Here is a 22,415-nt window from a genome sequence, read left to right as displayed (position 1 = left end):
GTTACATATTGCACGGCCATATCAGGCTCACTCTTGATATCCGGAGGAACATTGTGTCTTATGTATTGAATGACTAGGACAGGTTCAAGGTGTGGACTGATGGCCAGTACAGGAGATAATTATTCTACACAGGAGCAGTAGAAGAGTGAAATGCTTAAGCCCTTCACCTATGCATCTGCATGTGAGTTAATGGCTGCCGGTGAATTGTTCGTTTCGCTTTCAAGTGTACCGAAATGGCCAAATATTTTACACCTGTTGAAAACCGCCAATGCCTCTTGAACATCTTAGATTGACAGGTGACGACTTCAGTAGTGGACACTTTGATGTTTATGAATGTTTAAACTCTCAAAAGCTGGATGTAAAGTTATGGATGAAACCGGTTGTATAATTACAACGCTTGACAGATGCCGAATGTCTCTTCAACACAAGTCCTACAAATACTGTCTTAATTGAAACAAACCATGAAACTCAAACCGATTATGACAGCAGCAATCCAAGTTGTGAGATTTGAAAAAGATTACTGTTCTCATGGCCAACTGTACGTTGCATGCTCAAGAGTAAGCTCACCGCACAGCTTGGTCATATTACAACCGTAGGGGCGAACTCACAATGTGTTATACAAAGAGATCCTTAACAAATAATTATTGGTATATTTTCCTTCAGTTTAAAAAGGTTTAATTTTCTTCTTAATAAAAATTTTAAGGCAGTACTTAAGCTGCTACCTTGGTATTTTGCTAGTATATATATATATATATATATATATATATACACACATATATATATACATACACATATATATATATATGCATACATACATACTCACACACACATATATAAATATTTATATACATATTCACACACATATACATTCACACATATAGATATATACAGTGTATATATATATATATATATATATATATATATATATATATATATATATATATATATATATATATATATATATACAACATATACATATATACTAGCAGAATACCGAGAAGTAGTGTGTTAAAGAAGTTATGAAAAAGAAAAGCAAACATTTTAAAAATAGCGTAAGATGATTGTTAATGTAATTGTTTTGTCATTGATATTGAGTGTTATTGTCATATCTATCTATTTATATATATATATATATATATATACTAGCAAAATACCCACGCTTCACAGCGGAGAAGTAGTGTGTTAAAGAAGCAATGAAAAAGAAAAGGAAACATTTTAAAAATAACGTAACATGACTGTCAATATACAGTGTTTTGTGAGTGTTACTGAGTGTTGCTGTCATCAAGGATTTGATTATCATTATTTCTTTCAATCAGGTTCGTATTTGTAGGATGTGTTATGTTCAAGTTACATTCAGTGTTTGTCAATCGTTGTAAAGATGACAGGTTTCATTCATCGATTCGTTTCTTACTGCATCAATAAACAGCTCGTCTTCTTCTTTATCTGAGACCTGACACACTGCATGCACGGGTTTTTACACTGTCTTCCTTTAGCGGGACATTAACTTTTCCAACGTGTGCTTTGTTTCCGCAGTAGTTGGATTTATGAATATGTTTGTATGTATGAGGGCGCTTCATATTTTTGCTGCCTTTTCAATTGTGTAATTAGGTTTTGTTCAGCTCTTTGGAACTGTTGCCTTTTATCTGTGTACTGCGTCAGTTCACGTGAGCCACTCGGTGTACATGCATCGAAGGTTCCCAGCTGTGCTGCTGCCATCTCCTGCTATGTCCATGGCTGTATTTAATGTTACCTTAGACCTGGCACTTAAAACTTTCTCTCACAGTTTCGCTGAGTTTGTGTCAAACACCACCCTGACCATCTCATCTTCCTCTCCATAAGCACAGTCCTTCACCCGTGAATATTTACCCGTGGCAGTTTGCTATTGGATTGCCGCTGACGGACGACCTTATATGGGCAGGCACTAAATTACAAGCGCCAGCGGTATCAGCCTGTCTATGAACTTAATTTAAACTGTAGGTTTACATCGTGCTTTGTTTCCGAAGTAGCAGAACTCATGGATATGGTTGTATATGTCACTCGCTCGCTTCTTATTGTTTCGCTGCCTTCTCAATTATATAATGCATGTTTTCTTCAGCGCTTTTTGAGGTCTTCCTGGTTTTCTATGTACTGCGTGATTACGTGGGAGGCGTGATGATGTCACCGAAACTCGCCCCCATGGCGTTGAAGCTCATCTCCATTACAGTAAATGGAAAAACTGCTTCCAGTTATGACCATTACGCGTAGAATTTCGATATAAAACCTGCCCAACTTTTGTAAGGAAGCTGTAAGGAATGAACCTGCCAAATTTCAGCCTTCCACCCACACGGGAAGTTGGAGAATTAGTGATGAGTCAGTGAGTGAGTGAGTGAGTCAGTGAGTGAGTGAGGGCTTTGCCTTTTATTAGTATAGATATATATATAGCAAAATACCTGCAATTGGCAGCGGAGAAGTAAAAAGAAAAGGAAACATTTTAATAATAACGTAACATGATTGACAATGTAATATATATGTGTGTATATATACACACACAGACACATATATAAACATATATATAAATATATATATATATACATCTATACACATATATACAGTTATATATATATACATATACACACATACATATATACATACTGTATATACACACACACATATATATACATACTGTATATACACATATACATATCTACATATATACTGTATATATATATTGTCACGCACAGCAGTAGGAGGGTCATGGATGGATTCGATAGCACCTGGGAAACCACTGCAGGGGAATGGTGGGGTATTAACTTTCTCCCTCTGCTTCCTCATAGAAAGAAAGACCTTCCTGCACCATAGGCCTGGATTGACCGCAGTCGATACTTCCGCCCTTCCTCCGCCATCTTGCCCTGGCGTCATCCTTCCCATCCTCCCTTGCGGTCCTTCCCGCATTCCCTCCACTTCGGCTCCTCCCCAATAAAATGGCGCGACGCCAGGAGTCGGCGTCGCGCGATATGAACTGTTTGTTTATAATTTTGACCTGTTTTTGTTGTGATTACAATATACGGGGCCGGAAAACCCCAACCCTTGCTACTGTCTCCTCGGTCCTTTACAAGTGGCGTAGTCGGCAGGATAGAGATCCCGGAATGACGGAGGGACAGGACCTCAACACGTGCTGCAGGAATGAGCGCCAGCTCCAGGCCTGCAGCGCAAGCCGCCACCACCCGGGAGCTGGAGGCCACGAAGGCCAGGTTAGTGGAAGCCCACGGGCGAGACCAGACCCGCCCAGGCAGCCGCCTCCTCCTATGGTCCGATGGGCCCTTCGGAGGACGTCGATGCCTACCTGGGCATGTTTGAGAGGGCGGCCACCGGAGCGAGTGGCAGCGGTCAGTGGGCGTCCATCTTGGCGCCATACCTGAAGGACCAGCTGCGGCCTATTATGACCTCCCTGAGGAGGAGGCGCTAATTACGACCTCCTCAAGCCCGAAATACTGGCCCGCTACGGCATTAGCCGGGCCAGCAGGCGGCGAATGGCGGAACTGGGTCTTTGACCCGAAAAGCCGCTTCCGCCCAGGCGTTGAGTTCTGGGGCAAGATGGGCGCTGGCTACGGCCAGAGAGCCCCGGCGGGCGGAAAGTGGTCGGCGGGTGGCCTGTGAAGGCCTGGTCAATCGATGCCCAGTTCCCTCGCCCAGCAGGTCGGGGACACGCCTATCAGAACATGTCGGGCCTCCTCGACGTCCTGGAGCGTCAGTTGGCGGTCCTCCGACTTGGGGGGTCAGAAAAGCCTGCTCGCGGGAACCGGCAGGGGCGGGGCCACCCGAGCCCCTCGGCGCGCTGCAGAAGCGCCAGCCAGAGCCAGAGAGGCGGGTCCGCGCGCTGTTTTAAGTGTTGGCGTGACCGTGCCCCTGCTGCCAAACTGCCCCCATCACATCGCCCCGGAGCCTATGGACTGCAGCTGGACATCATCGGAGAGGTATTGTACCCGCCGCATCCCTTGGCGAGTCGAATCACGGGAGTGGTGTTGCTAAATGGGCACGCCGTGGTGGCTTTGTTTGATTCCGGCAGCAACATTACCATTGTTGCTCGCCGTTTGTCTTACCGCAACAGTGGTTAAAACAGCATTTGTTGGTCACTTGTGTGCATGGGGGGACTAGGTCATATCGTTCCGCTCACTGCTATGTCACCTGGAAGGGGGAACCAATCCAATGGCGGTGCTGTGTTACCTGACCCCCTTCCCAGTGATTCTGGGACAAGACTGGTCTAAAAGAATCAGCGGTAAGCCATTCGCGCTCGGGGCCTCGTTGGATCTTGTTATGAGGGGAAAAGGCACCCCTCCCGCGGCCTCCACGCCCGTGCACAAGGGCAGGCCCTATGGGCTGGTGTCTCGGGGACCTTTCGTGGCTCGGACCTTGACCCGGAAGATTCCGCGGAGAAGGGACTAGCCAGGAACTCTTCCCGGGCCCAGGCCCCAAGACCCTCTCGGCGGCCTGGACCATCAATTTCGGTCCACGCCGGCCTCCTTTAAGAGGGAGCAGTGGAATGATGACTCCCTGCGCTTTGCCCGGAATGCGATCGTTCTGCCTAACAGCTCAACAGCGGACGGATCCACACCGGAACCCTTCTTTGTCCTTGAGAATGATCTGTTGTACCGTGGCTACCCATGAGGCGAGGTGCGGAAGTTGTTGCTAATTCAGCGTACCTTCCGGCGGGAGATATGCGAGTTGGCACATGCTCACCTCCTAGGCCCACCTCGGGGCGAAAAACACTGGAGAGGATTAAGCTCCGCTTTTACTGGCCTGGGATCAATGAGGAGGTCCGGCGGTTCTGTCAATCCTGTCCGAGTGCCAGACCCGCCAGATTCCTAGGAGGACCGTGCTCCTCTAGTCCCTATTCCCCTCGTGGACATCCCCTTTGAAAGGATAGGGGTCGATTTGGTGGGACCCTGGAGCCCTCAACCCGTGGCCACAAGTATATCCTAGTCATGGTGGACTATGCCACCCGGTACCCAGAGGCGGTTCCCCTGCGCTCCGCTAATACTAAAAGCATCGCACGGGAACTGGTTAATTTGTTTTCACGCGTGGCATACCCAAGGAGGTCCTCACGGACCAGGGTACGCCCTTCACTTGGATACGTTCAAGGAGGTAGCCAAATTACTGCAGATAAAGCACCTGAAAGCGTCAGTCTATCACCCGCAAACTGGCGGGTTGGTGAGCGATTTAATCAGGCGCTTAAGCAGATGCTCCGCAAGGTAGTCAGCGGGACGGCAGGAACTGGGACCAGCTCCTCCCGCGTGCTTTTGCCTACCGGGAGGTACCCCAGGCCTCTACAGGCTTCTCCCCTTTGAATTACTATACGGGCGACAACCCGGGAATCCTCGACATCCTAAAAGAAGGCTGGGAGGCCGAGGCTCTTCCCTCCTCTAACATTTTGATGCGTGAGCGCAACTGCGCGACCGACTCACAAAGATCAGGCCCCTCCTAAAAGAGCCGCGTGACTCGTGCGCAAGCAGCGCAGGCCGGTGTTACAACCGCAACTCCGTCCTCAGGGAGTTCCGCCCGGGGGACCGAGTTATGGTGCTCGTCCCGACCTCCCACTCGAAGCTGCCTGCTCACTGGCAAGGGCCTTACGAGGTTAAGGAGAGAAAAGGACTCGTCGACTATTTGGTGAAACAGCCCAATCGTCGACCGAGTGAGAGGATCTATCATGTCAACCTGTTAAAGCCCTGGAGAGATAGAGAGGAGCTCCCCAGCTCCCGTAGGTCACTCTCCCTTTTCGCAAGCACAACTGCCCTTAACCTCGGCGAAGAGCTGACCCCCAAGCAGCGGCAGGAGTTAGCCCAAACACTCCGAGCCATCCCGAGGTAGTGGCGAGTCACCCGGCGGACGCGCTGATTGAGCCGCGATATAGTCACGGGCCGGGGTAATCGTCCGGGAGGCCCTACCGCCTCCCGGAGGCAAAACGCGCAGAGGTCGAACTGGAGGTGAAACGTATGTTGGACATGGACATAATTGAAGAGAGCCATAGTCCCTGGTCCAGCCCTATTGTCCTCGTCTCCAAGCCAGGCGGCTCCTGGAGGTTCTGTAATGACTTTAGGCGTCTGAATCAGATCTCCAAGTTCGATGCCTACCCCATGCCCGCATTGGCGACCTCCTTGGCGGCTGGAGTGCGGCTCGATATCTGACTACCCTTGACATGACAAAGGGTATTGGCAAATTCCTTTAACGGCATCCGCAAAGGAGAAAGCGGCCTTTAGCACCCCTAGCGGGCACTGGCAGTACAAGGTCCTCCCATTTGGGCTGCACGGGCCCGGCGACCTTCCAGCGTCTGGTAGATAGAGTGCTGAAGCCCCACCAGTCCTATAGCGCCGCTTACCTGGATGGCGTTGTCATCTATTCCGGCACCTGGGAGGAGCATCTACTGCAGGTCGCAGCTGTCCTCGAACACTGGCTAAAGCCGGCCTCCGCATAAACCCCGGAAGTGTTTTTGGATTAAAGGAGGCCAAATATTTAGGCTACCTCGTGGGACAAGGACAGGTGCGGCCACAGAGCTCCAAAGTTAAAGACATCTTAGAATGGCCCGTCCAGTACCAAGAAACAGGTGCAGGCTTTCTTGGGGCTTGCGGGTTACTACCGCCGGTTTGTTCCCGTTTCTCGAAGAGCAGCACCCTTGACTGACCTGACAAAAAAGGGCGCTCCCCTATACGTGGTGTGGACCGACAAAGCAGAACACGCGTTCAGTGACCTAAAGAAGGCCCTAACGTCGGCACCTGTGTTACGACGCCCGATTTTGGGCTCCGTTTATTCTCCAGACCGGCGCCGGACACAGGCCTGGGTGCCGTGCTGAGCCAAAGCGTCGATGGTGTCGAGCACCCTGTGATGTACCTTAGCGGAAACTGATGGACCGGGAGACCGGTGCGGCAGTGGAGAGGGAGGCCTTGGCCATTAAGTGGGCAGTGACCCACCTCCGTTACTACCTGCTGGGTCGCGACGCTCTGGTGACTGATCACGCTGCACTTCAGTGGATGTCCCTACACAAAGAGTCGAATCCGGGTCACCAGGTGGTTCCTGGACTTACAGCCGTATAAGTTCACTGTCACTTATCGGCGGGCACCCTTCAGGCCAATGCCGATGCCCTCTCTCGTATTCACGACCTCTCGGTTAGGTCCGCCCGACCTGGCGGTCCTGGGCTAAGGGGGATCGTGTCACGCCGCAGTAGGAGGCAGCGGATTGATTCGATAGCACCTGGGAAACCACTGCGCCGCCAGGGAATGGTGGGGTATTAACTTTCTCCCTCTGCTTCCTCATAGAAAGAAAGACCTTCCTGCACCATAGGCCTGGATTGACCGCGGTCGATACTTCCGCCCTTCCTCCGCCATCTTGCCCTGACGTCATCCTTCCCATCCTCCCTTGCGGTCCTTCCCGGCATTCCTCCACTTCCGGCTCCTCCCCAATAAAATGGCGCGCCAGGAGTCGCGTCGCGCATATGAACTGTTTGTTTATAATTTTGACCTGTTTTTTGTTGGTGATTACAATATACGGGGCCGGAAAACCCCAACCCTTGCTACTGTCTCCTCGGTCCTTTACAATATATATACACAAATCTACATATATATCCACATATATATATATTAGGGGTGGGACTTCGATTAAAAAAATTAATCCAATTAATTAGAGGCTGTGTAAGAATTAATCTTGATTAATCGTATGTAATCGCTTACACGTAAATTTGCCCCAAATCGCAAATGTTTTTTTTTTAATTTAAAAGTGTTTTTAGTGGGCGACAGAATCAAATAATAGACATGTACATGAATATTGTAAACTGAAGCTGTTTTAATTTCTGAAAAAAAAAAAGCCTTTAAACTGCATTTGAATTCAAAACAGAAACAAAAATATCATCCCTGGTTAAAATTGGGCAGACTTAAAAATAAAGTGGTAGTTTCAGTACTTTAAGTAGATTTTCAGAATAGTATTGTCTTTAAATAATAATAACCAAAATTTCAACATAAAGTGCAGTTTTTATTCTTAAAAAAATAAGTCAGAAACATAAAAGGTAATTTGACCAACTTAATCTTTAAACTCTGAGTAACCTTAGCCAAAATTATTTTTGTACATTAGGCTAAAACAGTGTGATCATTGAACATTTTGTAATTAGATGTAATTAGAATTACTAGCGTCCACGGAAGTCAATGATCCCCAGTAAAAAGCCACAAAGTCCGCTTTCTGTAATGCATCTAATTTTGCTTGCTTTTCAGTGTGCACAAAACCATGCTTTTATCAAGGCCTTGCTTTCGGGAAGTCGAAATGATCAGTCGTAGGAGCAGCTTTATTCCGACATTTTTGTAGCTGTGGTGTGTGCATCAGTGTAATGGATGTACCAGGAAATCATGCATTGACAAAAGTTCCCATTTGCTTGGAATTGAAAGTGTGATTAAATGCGTTATTTTTTTAAAGCGTTATGGAGTACATGCATCAAGCTTCTCAGCTGTGCTTGTGCTAATAAAGGGAAACATTTTAAAAATAGCGTAACATGATTCTGCGTTAACGAATATTTTTCATACGTCCCAAACCAAGGAGATGCGAAGGTAAAATGAATCGGGTAGCGCGTGTACATACTCAGTGCATCCCCTCTCGGGAATCGAACCTCGAATGTCGGCATTAGAGCGAAGACTCTACAATTAGCCACAGCGTGTGGCTTGTCTATGAGGTATGTACTGTAGATCGGGTATATATATACATTTATATATATACCAGCGTATCACCAGTGGAGAAGTAGAAGTTATGAAAAAGAAAAGGGAACATTTTAAAAATAACGTAACATGATTGTCAATATACAGTAATTGTTTTGTGAGTGTTATTGAATGTTGCTGTCATCAAGGATTTGATTATCATTATTTGTTTCAATCAGGGTCGTATTTATGCGATGTGTTGTGTTCAAGTTACATTCCGTGTTTGTCAATCGTTGTAAAGATAAGAGGTTTCATTCATCGATTAGTTTCTTACTGCATCAATAAACAGCTCGTCTTCCTCTTTATCTGAGATGTGACAAACTGCATGCACGGTTTTTTTTACACTGTCTTCCTTTAGCGGGACATTCACTTTTTCCACCGTGTGCTTTGTTTCCGCAGTAGCTGCACTTATGAATATGATTCTATGTATCAGGCGCTTCATATTTTTTGCTACCTTCTCAATTGTGTAATTCGGTTTTGTTCAGCACTCTTTGGAACTGTTGCTTTTGTCTGTGCACTGCGTCAGTTCACGTGATCCGCTCGGTGTTCTTGCATCGAAGGTTCCCAGCTGTGCTGGTGCCATTTCGTGTAATGTCAGCTAAGACCCGGCACTTAAAAGTTTCTCTCGCAGTTGCAATGAGTTTGTGCCAAACACCACCCTGACCATCTCATCTTCCTCTGCATAAGCACAGTCCTTCACCCGTGAATATTTACCGGCAGTGTTTGTATTGGATTGCGCTGATGGGCGGCCTTATATGGGCAGGCACTAAATTACAAGCGCTAGTGGCAGCCTGTCTATGAACTTAATTTAATATAAACTTACGGTTCACGCCGTGCTTTGTTTCAGTAGCTGTGCTTATGAATATGCTTGTATGCATCATTTGCTTCATAATGTTTTTCTGCCTTCTCAATTGTGAAATGGCGTTTTGTGCTCATCGCTTTTTGGAGTTCTTCCCTTGTTCTCTCACGCATTTAGGTAGGAGCGTGATGATGTCACACGAAACTCCGCCACGACCATCTCCACTCAACTCCATTACATTATATGTAGAAAAATAGGTTCCAGTTATGACCCTTATCGTAGAATTTGAAATGAAACCTGCCCAACTTTTTGTAAGTAAGCTGTAAGGAATAAGCCTGCCAAATTTCAGCCTTCTACCTACGCAGGATGTTGGAGAATTAGTGATGAGTCAGTGAGTGAGTGAGTGAGTGAGTGAGGGCTTTGCCTTTTATTAGTATAGATATATATAATATACAATATATATACATATATATGTGTGTGTGTGTGTGTGTGTATCTATACTAATAAAAGGCAAAGCCCTCACTGACTCACTCACTCACTCATTCACTGACTGACTGACTGACTCATCACTACTTCTCCAACTTCCTGTGGTAGAAGGCTGAAATTTGGCAGGCTCATTCCTTACAGCTTACTTACAAAAGTTGGGCAGGTTTCATTTTGAAATTGTATGCATAATGGTCATAACTGGAAGCTATTTTTCTCCATTTACTGTAATGGAGTTGAGCTTGTAAGTCATGGGGGGCGGAGTTAAGTGTGACATCATCACGCCTCCCACGTAATCACGGAGTATGTAGAAAACCAGGAAGAGCTCCAAAAACCGCTGAAGAAAACATACATTATATAATTAAGAAGGCAGCGAAACAATTAGAAGCGAGCGAGTGACATATAAAACCATATTCAGCGGCTCACGTGAAGTGATGCAGTGCGCAGACAGAAAGCAACAGTTCCAAAGAGTGCTGAACAAAAACTGAATTACACTGCTACGCTCAAATAGACAAACCACACGCCGTGGCGCAAGGTGGTTTCCGGCTTCTGAAGTTCGATTCCCGAAAGGGGATGCACTGAGTATGTACGCACGCTTCCCGATACATTTTAGCCTCGCATCCCCTTGGTTTGAGATGTATGAAAAAATATGCGGTTAACGCAGAAAGACAGATCACCAATTGAAGCTTTATGAATAATGGATACTTTATTCGCGATCAATGATTGTTGATGAACGGTAAAAAAGTAAGAGCGAGGGGAGGATGACTTATTGAGGCACGCAGGCAAAACCACAATAGGACGCGGGCTCGATGTACTGTAGTGCACATCAACTCGATCTGAATTGCGCGATCACATTTGAAAAAATATATCTTTTCAAGTTCTATTTAGTCCACATGTGTCAAACTCAAGGCCCAGAGCCACATCCGCCCGGGCGTGTAATTATATCCGGCCCGCGAGATCATTTTATATACTGTATTATTGTTACTAATGTCCCGGGGATATGAAGCACTGGTAACACAATAAACTACAAATCCCATAATGCAGCGCTTCAGCTGCCTTGCCGAACAATTACGCGTCCCGCCTCTCTTCAGTCGTTTCCTTACTTTGCGAAGGAAGCAGCTTTCTCAGAGCTTCTGCACTGTTTTATAAACAAACGATATATAAGAAAGTCCTTTTCCTTGCTTCCCCAACGAAGCAGCCTTTTATTTAATCCACGGTTCTCCGCTGTTTCATTGTTCATTTATTACGATTTTTATAGTTATTGTGTAGGTTTATTTAATCCACGGTTCTCTTCTGTGTTCACTGCGGTTTCTTCTTTCGTTTACGAGCTTCGCCAAGGAAGCAGCTTTCTCACAGCTTCTGCACTGATTTAAAAACGAACGGCATATAAGAAAGTGCTTTTTCCTTGCTTCACCAATCTAATCAACCTTTTTTTTAATTCACGGGTTCTCTTCTATTTTATTGTTCATTTGTTACAATTGTTAAAGTTATTGTGTAGGTTTTATTTAATCCACGGGTTCTCTTCTCTGTGCACTGCGGTGTCTTCTTTCGTTCTGACCTTCGCCAAGGAAGCAGAAACTTACAACCACGAAACTTTGTAACTGCACAAGACTTCAGGTCACATCTCTACAAAACAACCTAATTGAAGCAGCTATATTTACTGGCAGTGCCTCAGGTGACACAGTTTTTATTCCTCGCATCCCCGTTATACCATCTAATCTCCCATTTCAATTCAAACGCGCTTCAATTTCTAGTAAGGCTCTGCTTCAATGACAATTAATAAGTCTCAGGGACAAACACTACAAAAGGTTGGCATTGATTTGAGGCGGATTGCTTTTCACATGGCCAACTGTATGTTGCATGCTCAAGAGTGAGCTCAGCACACAGCTTAGTCATATTACAACCAGAGGGCCGAACTGACAACGTGGTATACAGAGAGATCCTTAACAATAAATTTTTACATATTTTCGTTCAGTCTAAAATGTTTACTTTTTATTAATAAAAATATTCAGACAGTATTTCACCGCAAGGCGCTTGGTATTTTGCTAGCTATATATATATATATATATATATATATATATATATATATATATATATATATATATATATATATATATATATATATATATATATATACACACACACACACACATATATACACTCACCTAAAGGATTATTAGGACCACCTGTTCAATTTCTCATTAATGCAATTATCTAATCAACCAATCTCATGGCAGTTGCTTCAATGCATTTAGGGGTGTGGTCCTGGTCAAGATAATCTCCTGAACTCCAAACTGAATGTCAGAATGGGAAAGAAAGGTGATTTGAGCAATTTTGAGTGTGGCATGGTTGTTGGTGCCAGACGGGCCGGTCTGAGTATTTCACAATCTGCTCAGTTACTGCGATTTTCATGCACAACCATTTCTAGGGTTTACAAAGAATGGTGTGAAAAGGGAAAACATCCAGTATGCGGCAGTCCTGTGGGCGAAAATGCCTTGTTGATGCTTGAGGTCAGAGGAGAATGGGCTGACTGATTGAAGCTGATAGAAGAGCAACTTTGACTGAAATAACCACTCGCTAAAACCGAGGTATGCAGCAAAGCGTTTGTGAAGCCACAACACGCATAACCTTGAGGCGGATGGGCTACAACAGCAGAAGACCCCACCGGGTACCACTCATCTCCACTACAAATAGGAAAAAGAGGGTACAATTTGCACAAGCTCACCAAAATTGGACAGTTGAAGACTGGAAAAATGTTGCCTGGTCTGATGAGTCCCGATTTCTCTTGACATATTCAAATGGTAGAGTCAGAGTTTGGCGTAAACAGAATGAGAACATGGATCCATCATGCCTTGTTACCTCTGTGCAGGCTGGTGGTGGTGGTGGTGTAATGGTGTGGGGGATGTTTTCTTGGCACACTTTAGACCCCTTAGTGCCAATTGGGCATCGTTTAAATGCCACAGGCTACCTGAGCATTGTTTCTGACCATGTCCATCCCTTCATGATCACCATGTACCCATCCTCTGATGGCTACTTCCAGCAGGATAATGCACCATGTCACAAAGCTCGAATCATTTCAAATTGGTTTCTTGAACATGACAATGAGTTCACTGTACTAAAATGGCCCCCACAGTCGCCAGATCTCAACCCAATAGAGAATCTTTGGGATGTGGTGAAACGGGAGCTTCGTGCCCTGGATGTGCATCCCACAAATCTCCATAAACTGCAAGATGCTATCCTATGAATATGGGCCAACATTTCTAAAGAATGCTTTCAGCACCTTGTTGAATCAATGCCACGTAGAATTAAGGCAGTTCTGAAGCTTAGAGGGGTCAAACAACGTATTAGTATGGTGTTCCTAATAATCCTTTAGGTGAGTGTACATACACACACACACACATATATATGCATATACATACATACATACATACATACATATATATATATATATATACATATATATATATATATATATATATATATATATATATATATATATATATATATATATATATATATATATATATATATATATATATACACACACACACACACAGACACACACACATCTACATATACATATATTAGGAGTGGGACTCGATTAAAAAAATTAATCTAATTAATTAGAGGCTTTGTAATTAATTAATCTTGATTAATCATATGTAATCACACAAGAAAATTTGCCCCAAAGTGCAAATGTTTTTTTTAATTTAAAAGGGTTTTAGTGGGCGACAGAATCAAATAATAGACATGGACATGAATATTGTAAACTCAAGCTCTTCTAATTTCTGAAAAAAAATGTATTTAAACTGCATTTCAATTCAAAATAGAAACAAAAATATCATCCCTGGCTAAAATTGGACAGACTTAAAAATAAAGTGGTATTTTAAGTACTTTAAGTACATTTTCAGAATGGTATTGTCTTTAAATCATAATAACAAAAATTTCAACATAAAGTGCAGGTTTTCTTCTTAAAAAAATAAGGTAGAAATATAAAAGTTAATTTGACCAGCTTCACCTTTAAACTCTGAGTAACCTAAGCCAAAATTATTTTGTACATTAGGCTAAAACGCTTTCTGTAATACATCTAATATTGCTCGCTTTCAGTGTCATAAAGCCGTTGAACTTTACTTGAAATAGTCTTTCGGCACGGCAGTTGGATCACCTGATGCTAACTGTAGCACATTTTCTAACCCCCTATCTTCCACCACTGTTAGTGGTCTACAGTCCAAAGCAATCCATTTTGCGAGAGAATTGGTAAGTTTGACCGATGTTGACTTACTAATTTTGGTCCTGAAGCCAGTCATTTCATCAGGTTTGGGCTGCCGACACCTTTTGTTGGTACTAGAACTCGTACTGCTAGTGCTAACAGCATACAGAGTTTCTGTGCTCGCTGTAACATGTTTTGCATTTAGATGGTACCTTAAGGTTGAAGTGCTTCGGTGGTATGCAAACTCCTTTTTGCACAGTTTGCACAAAACCATGCTTTTATCAAGGCTTCCGTCGGGTAGTCTTTTGAAATGGAATTTGCCTCCGATCAGTCCTAGCAACACGCTTTCTTCCGACTCTTACATTTCTGTAGCTCTAATGTGTGCATCAATGTAATTGATGTACCAGGAAATCATGCATTGACAAAAGTTACCCTTTGCTTGGAATGCAAAGTGTGATTAAATGCGTTATTTTTTTTATGCGTTATGGAGTACTTGCATCGAAGCTTCTCAGCTGTGCTTGTGCTAAGAAAAGGAAACATTTTAAAAATAACGTAACATGATTGTCAATGTAATAGTTTTGTGACCGTTATGAGTGTTGCTGTCATCAAGGATTTGATTTTCATTATTTCTTTCAATCAGGTTTGTATTTGTAGGATGTGTTGTGTTCAAGTTATATTCCGTGTTTGTCAACCGTTGTAAAGATAACAGGTTTCATTCATCGAAGTGTTCACCACCCAAATCGGTACTCGTGAATGTAAGATGTTCAACAGGCATTCCCGGTATTAAGGTGTGGATTTGCCTGCGAATATTTAGCGGTAGCGTGTGTATGAACTTAACATAATCTTTTCCAGTCCTGCAAAGTCAGTTGACGTGAGCCGCTCGGAGTACATGCATCGAAGCTTCTCAGCTGTGCTCGTGCTATCTCGTGACGTCCACGGCTTTATTTAATGTTAGCTAAGACCCGGCACTTAAAAGTTTCTTACTACAGCAATTTTAACTCCGTTACAAAGTGATCCAGTCTCGTTTATACCTCGTGTCTTCTCATTAAACTTGTATCTCACGAATACCGTATTCGCCGTAGGCATGACAAACGACAGCGGGAGCGTGTCTATAAACATAATTTAAACTTACGGTTCACACTGTGCTTTGTTTCCGCAGTAGCTGCACTTATGAATATTCTTGTATGCGCCACTCACTTCATAATCTTTTGCTGCTTTCTCAATTGTGAAATGCATTTTTTGTTCAGCGCTCTTTGGAGCTCTTCCTTGTTCTCTACGTACTTATGTAGGAGGCGTGATGATGCGACATGCAACTCCGCCTCCCACGGCCATCAACTTGCAGTCTATTACAGTATATGGACGAAAATAGGTTCCAGTTATGACCATTACACATAGAATTTTGAAATGAAACCTGCCTAAACTTTTGCAAATAAGCTGTAAGGAATGAGCCTGCCAAAATTCAGCCTTCTACCTACACGGGAAGTTGGAGAATTAGTGATGAGTGAGTCAGTGAGTTAGTGAGATAGTCAGTCAGTAAGGGCTTTGCCTTTTATTAGTATAGATATGAAACAGTTTCTGTTTTACCAATACGTTTACACAGATTACTGTAGAAAAGGAACACACATGAAATGCATGTGTTCCAAATAACGATCTATTATTTCCACTCTAAAACTCCAGCAGTTCACTCCCAGATAATCAAACAAGGCATGAGCGGGGAGAAGTTTGTGTACGTTCTAAGTCAGTGGGGGGATGGAATAGCAGGCTGCTTGTTTTAATCGGCACATTTACAGGACAAAAGACACTGACGGAGAGGTGTGAATGGATTTAAGGTGGGCCGGATTTATGAGTTTTCTCATAGGCTCTGGTAATTCTAGTGTTAATGCAAAAAACTAGAACTGTAAAATTAATCCTAAAACAAACTGGGGGCCAGTGAAGGGAAGCTAAAATCAGGATGATGTGACTGCTTTTCTTTGTGCCTGTCAATAATCTTGCCACAGCATTCTGTACCAGTTGCAGACACAACAAACATGACGGGATACCCGTATAAAAAGAATTATAATATCTAAACAGGAAAAAAATTAATGCACTGGTCACTTTCTCTAAATCAATAAATGATAATATTGGCTTCACCTTAAAAATAATTCTAAACTGGAAAAAGCTACCCTTGACAACTGAGTTTACTTGTTTTTTTTTAAATTTGATGTCCAGATCAAAAATCACTCAGATTTAAAATCTAATTTGACTTCTATTGGCAAGTGATCTTGGCTTTTAGAGAGACTTGAAATACCTTATCGCAGGCCAATCAAGATCACTTCTGATTTACTTTCATTCAGCTGTAGAAAATTATTTGCCAACCAGCCTTAAATCTTCCCCAAGCAGTCAAAAAACAGTAGATGCTGTTAGGTTTCATTGACAAGTAAAGCTGAATATAATCAGCTCAGAAGTGAAAGGATATATTGTGTTACCTAATGATCCTTAACTTGCAATTACTTTTGGGTATAACAACAATCTCCATCCAACCTGGGGGTTGGTGGCAGGATTGGCACTCCAGCCACAGAGGAGGAAAAAAAATCCTCACACTGTTCCAGTGTGGTGCTGAGGTGTCACCCGCTGCACTCGGGTCCCAATCCAGGTGGTTTGTCGTGTGGTGGGTACAGCTATGCGCTGTAAAATCAGCACATGCTCCCAACCTAACAATCTACCCTAAATGTAACATATAAATTAAACACAGAGCAGATTAAAAAATAAGAAATGGGATTGAACATGAAACAAAACGCAGATGAGGAGAACAGATTTTCAATACTGACAGAAAAGGTCCTGTGATTAAAGTAGCAGGCCAACCAGTCCAGTGCTATACTCTGTACAGTCAAGGAGTAAATTATGATTTACCATATCAGTGTCAGCAATTAATTCCAGAAAAATCAAAATGCCACAAATGCCTGAATCACCTACAAGTATCAAGTTATTGGTAACTTTCAAAACAACAGACTCGGTATTGTGAGAAGCAGTGAACCTTGACTGGAATAATTCTAGAATACATTATCACCAAGGAAAAACAGCAAGCTGTGAAAAAACAACCTTTTCAAGAACTAGATAGATAGATAGATAGATAGATAGATAGATAGATAGATAGATAGATAGATAGATAGATAGATAGATAGATAGATAGATAGATAGATAGATAGATAGATAGATAGATAGATAGATAGATAGATAGATAGATAGATAGATAGATAGATAGATAGATAGATAGATAGATAGATAGATAGATAGATAGATAGATACTTTATTAATGAATGACAATTTAGAAATAGAACAGAAATGTAAAGGAACTATGACCTAGTCCATGTTTTTTGATTACAGGCTAGACCACTGGATGCTTAAAAGATGAGGAACAGTAGGGTCAATAACAAGTCTCTTTAAAGATACAAGCTAGAATTACATCAAGAGAAGAGGATGTGGGTTTCATATTAGATATGGTTTTGCATCCCGTATTCAAGATAGAATTATTTTTCTCTTTACTAAATCATATTTACTCACAAAAGAGTGGGCAATATTGTGATTTTGTAATATATTTAATTTTTTTAAGAGTTCTGTAGTTCTTTTTTTATGCCACTGTTTTGTGGTTGCATTGATAAGACATGAGGGAGAGTTGCTAGAGGTTTGTCCCTGGAAGTTGACAAGTGATGTCATTGGTGCGATTGTCCATGACTGTGCATACATGATAATTTTCTGTGTGGTTTATCCTAAAATACTTTTTTGGCAAAATATTTTAGGTTTCTATAATTTAGGGTTTGGTTTTTGCTCTCCTCTATTTGCTTGACAACAGATAGGCTTGCCTTATGGTTTTGACCCTTTCTTTGTTTTTCCGATTTCATCTATTTCCTGGTCCATTTCAAGTAAATTCTGCACCACTCTCAATGAAGAACAGGTATGGCCAAAAATCAGTATCACTGTATAGTTTAAAAATGTTACGTCTTTGTATATACAATTTAGACTGAAACATATTAAAAACAAAAAAATGCCAAATGTACTGCTGACTAATTGTGCACATGCACTGCTTATGTGTTTTAACACTTGTTAACATTCCACTACTCAAATAGATTCAATAGCAGATATTCACCTCCCCAAAACTGATAAAAGTAAATGTTCTTTCTCAGCTGCTAAGAAAGCACAAGGCGTTCCTGTCTCCTGAACTATCTTCTTATTTTAATTGAATCACCAATCAGTTTGAATGGCACATCACTCTGGGTAATATTCATAAAGAGTAAGGCATACTTATTTCACAGTTCATATACAAGTCTCTAAACAAAGACACTGCCTTTAAAACACTTGTATACCAACTAAGAATCAAGATTCTTGCTTCCATTTGCATTTGCATATGTGTGTTATATATATATATTTTTTTTGTTCTTTGTTTCGCCTTATACAATTTCTTGTATTAGGAATTTGTTAGTTTTCGCATACCCCTTGGGGTCAGAGCATAGGGTCAGCCATTGTACAGCGCCCCTGGAGCAATTACAGGTTAAAGGCCTTACTGAAGGGCCCAGCAGAGTAGGCTCTCTTTTGGCAGTGACGGGGATTCGAACCGGCAACCTTCTGGATACCAGTGCAGATCCTTAGCCTCAGAGCCACCATTTAAACTAACCACTGCACCTGTCAAAGACAGGTAGCAGAATAATGAAAAAACATTTGCTGTCTCTTGATCTATATGGACCTATAATGCCCTTCCTCTGTATTTCTGTGTGAACATCTCTTTGCTAGTACTCCCTCTCTCGAGCACATTCCCATAAAGCCTGCTTCTCAGACTCTTTATCTTTATCTTCAAGGCACCTTTCTCACCTTCTGACTAGTTTTATACTTTACATCTTAAAACACACTCTCTCAGTGTGTGCCTTTATTAAAACTCATGCATCTCACACCTGAACTTCCTCTTTCATCATGTCACCAAAACTACACTGACCAATCATACCAAAGCCAAATTGACCAATCAGATTTATTTTAGGGACTGGTCACATAGACCTTAGGGTTTTATTATATAGTAGATAGATGTGTTTGCAACTTTTAACTAATTTTTAGTATGAGTATATCAGTACAGCTTTTTTCCTAAAAACATATCAGAAGAAAAATTTCTTCTGGTATAATGTATTAACCAGTCTACTGCTCTCACTCCTACCTCTGCCAGATCTTGTAATTATGATGTCATTGTTATTTTTGCCCCCTTTCCACTAATACTGGGATGTAAAGTATCAAGGATTTTTGATACAACATACAATTTACAAATGAATCCTTTATTACTATAAATATATTAGGTTCAATTATAAAGCATCAAAGATGCATTCCAGAAATATGGAAATGTTTGGAAGCTTGGAAAAAATTCAAAGATTCCTAAAAGGGACCGAAAATTTAACTACAAAGCAGAATGGCACCAGAATTAAACACATTTCAAATAAAAAGATGAATATATACAATAGCTCATTTCAGAGCTCTACAAAAACTCAGTCTATGCTGACCAAAAGTGAAACATTGAAAATATTACTTAAAGTATGTCATTCTTATTATGAACATGGAGAAGTTTTCAGGACATATTAATATCAATGTGCTGCATATAGGAGTACACTGAATATAACTTATAAACTTAAATATTACCTCATTAAACCCACAAAAAGCATTATCATCAGAAAGTTCGAAGGGTATTCAGAACGGGACTTATGATGATACAGGCAGCAAGGAATAAACATTTTAAAGAAGCCAATTATTGTTGTTGATAACATCTGAACAGCCCCTGCGGGAGATAATTAAAAAAAAATAAATATATATCACATTTAAAAGTCTCATGGTGATTGAGAAACCAAGAAAATAACTTACCTAACATACTAGGCTCTCCCTGAAGAAGTGATAATATGTACTTGTTGAGAAAAAGAGTGCAGAAGCTGAAAAAATACCATAGGACTAGGAAGGCCAGAGCACGTGAGTTCCATATCCCAGAGTCTGACTCGATGACTGTTGTCTCTGTAATAGTAATCTTCAAAACACGCTCCTCTGAAGAGCTATCACTACGGGACAACAGAACTCTCTCTGGTTGGCTCCTGAAGAATGTAATGAAGTGCCAAGGTGATCTTTTAACTTCATCTGCCATAAGTAGTAATGTTAGTGAAGCTTATCCAGTGGGGCAGAGATATCAAATCTAATAATAATATTGTTAATAATGTTAAGTCTGGACATTAGCAATAAACCCAAGTAAACATCAAGAAAGAATGCTGTAATCCACTTTCGAAAAAATGTTTTGTGCACTCTTTGCAATGGTTTTGCAATGGACTCTTTACCATGATTTCCAGTATTCACAAAGAAGTATTATCTGGGGGACATAAAACAAAAAAATCAAACTATAGCATCTTAGAGGAATAATAAAAACTTGTACAGAATGTAATATAATTATGACAAGTTTGTAGAGGACTATGTGATTAATGCAGAAGGTGAACCTAGTCAAAACAAACAGCTTGAAATACAATCCACGGTTCCCTTATAATATAGTTTGGTTCAAATGATTGAAAAAAGAACAATAAATACGACACATTTAAAATTTCTTTTGGTAACATGATGGGTAACATTAAACAAGATGTTAATACATGGTTCTATCTCCATTTTACTTTAGCTGGAAAAGTTTATATCATCCAGTTGAATATCCTCTCAAACACCCTACATTTTTTTTCCCCAGAGGATCCCTTTACAGCAATGTGAAAAAGTAAGTACATACCATGTTTTTTTTTTTAATTATATGTGGACATATTAAAATTTGACCTTCATTTAAACAGTATCTTTAGATAAAGACGATGTAATTGGAAAAAATGTACTGTACACACAACAAAAACAACTATGCAGAGTGCCATTTTCCATGGCAAAAAGTTACAGTTGTGCTTGAAAGTTTGTGAACCCTTTAGACTTTTCTATATTTTTTGCATAAATATGACCTAAATCATCATCAGATTTTCACTCAAGTCCTAAAAGTAGATAAAGAGAAATCAGTTAAACAAACAAGACAAAAATATTATACATTATACTTGGTCATTTATTTATTGAGGAAAATTATCGAATATTACATATTTGTGAGTGGCAAAAGTATGTGAACCTCTAGGATTAGCAGTTAGTTTGAAGTTGAAATTAGAGTCAGGTGTTTTCAATTAATGGGGAGACAATCAGGTGTGAGTGGGCACCCTGTGTTATTTAAAGAACAGGGATCTATCTGCTCTTCACAACACATGTTTGTAGAAGTGTATCATGGCATGAACAAAGGAGATTTCTGAGGACCTCAGAAAAAGAGTTGTTAATGCTTATCAGGCTGGAAAAGGTTACAAAACCATCTCTATAAAGAGTCTGGACTCCACCAATCCACAGTCAGACAGACTGTGTACAAATGGAGGAAATTCAAAACCATTGTTACCCTCCCCAGGAGTGGTCAACCAACAAAGATCCCTCCAAGAGCAAGTAGTGTAATAGTCGGCGTGGTCACAAAGGACCACAGGGTAACTTCTAAGCAACTGAAGGCCTCTCTCACATTGGCTAATGTTCATGTTCATGAGTCCACCATCAGGAGAACACTGAACAACAATGGTGTGCATGGCAGGGTTGCAAGGAGAAAGCCACTACTCTCCAAAAAAAAACACATTGCTGCTAGTCTGCAGTTTGCTAAAGATCACGTGGACACGCCAGAAGGCTATTGGAAGAATGTTTTGTGGACGGATGAGACCAAAATAGAACTTTTTGGTTTAAATGAAAAACGTTATGTTTGGAGAAAGGAAAACACTGCATTCCAGCATAAGAAACTTATCCCATCTATGAAACATGGTGGTGGTAGTATCATGTTTTGGGCCTGTTTTGCTGCATCTGGACCAGGACGGCTTGCCTTTATTGATGGAACAATGAATTCTGAATTATATCAGAGAATTCTAAAGGAAAATGTCAGGACATCTGTCCATGAACTGAATCTCAAGAGAAGGTGGGTCATGCAGCAAGACAACGACCCTAAGCACACAAGTTGTTCTACCAAAGAATGGTTAAAGAAGAGTAAAGTTAATGTTTTGGAATGGCCAAGTCAAAGTCCTGACCTTAATCCAATCGAAATGTTGTGGAAGGACCTGAAGCGAGCAGTTAATTTGAAGAAACCCACCAACATCCCAGAGTTGAAGCTGTTCTGTATGAAGGAATGGGCTAAAATTCC

At 41.7% G+C, this 22,415-nt stretch overlaps 1 protein-coding gene across 2 annotated transcripts in view; it reads right to left on the bottom strand.

Moving 5' to 3' along the window:
* LOC120531049 (solute carrier family 35 member E2B-like) overlaps nt 1-22,415 on the bottom strand; it is a 121,909-nt gene that overhangs the window by 68,204 nt on the left and 31,290 nt on the right. For both annotated transcript variants that reach the window (XM_039756031.1, XM_039756030.1), the window contains exons 2-3: nt 20,066-20,555; nt 19,847-19,982 (exon numbers count right to left, since the gene is read on the bottom strand). In XM_039756031.1, the coding sequence (XP_039611965.1) occupies nt 19,847-19,982; nt 20,066-20,336 (407 nt within the window). In that variant the 5' untranslated portion in view covers nt 20,337-20,555. The remainder of the gene's footprint in view (nt 1-19,846; nt 19,983-20,065; nt 20,556-22,415) is intronic.

This window comes from Polypterus senegalus, chromosome 6, assembly GCF_016835505.1.
Source record: "Polypterus senegalus isolate Bchr_013 chromosome 6, ASM1683550v1, whole genome shotgun sequence".
NCBI classification, from domain to species: Eukaryota; Metazoa; Chordata; class Cladistia; order Polypteriformes; family Polypteridae; genus Polypterus; species Polypterus senegalus.
The sequence above is the reverse complement of the archived record's forward strand: the minus strand, read 5'-3'. Positions and strand labels throughout refer to the sequence as shown.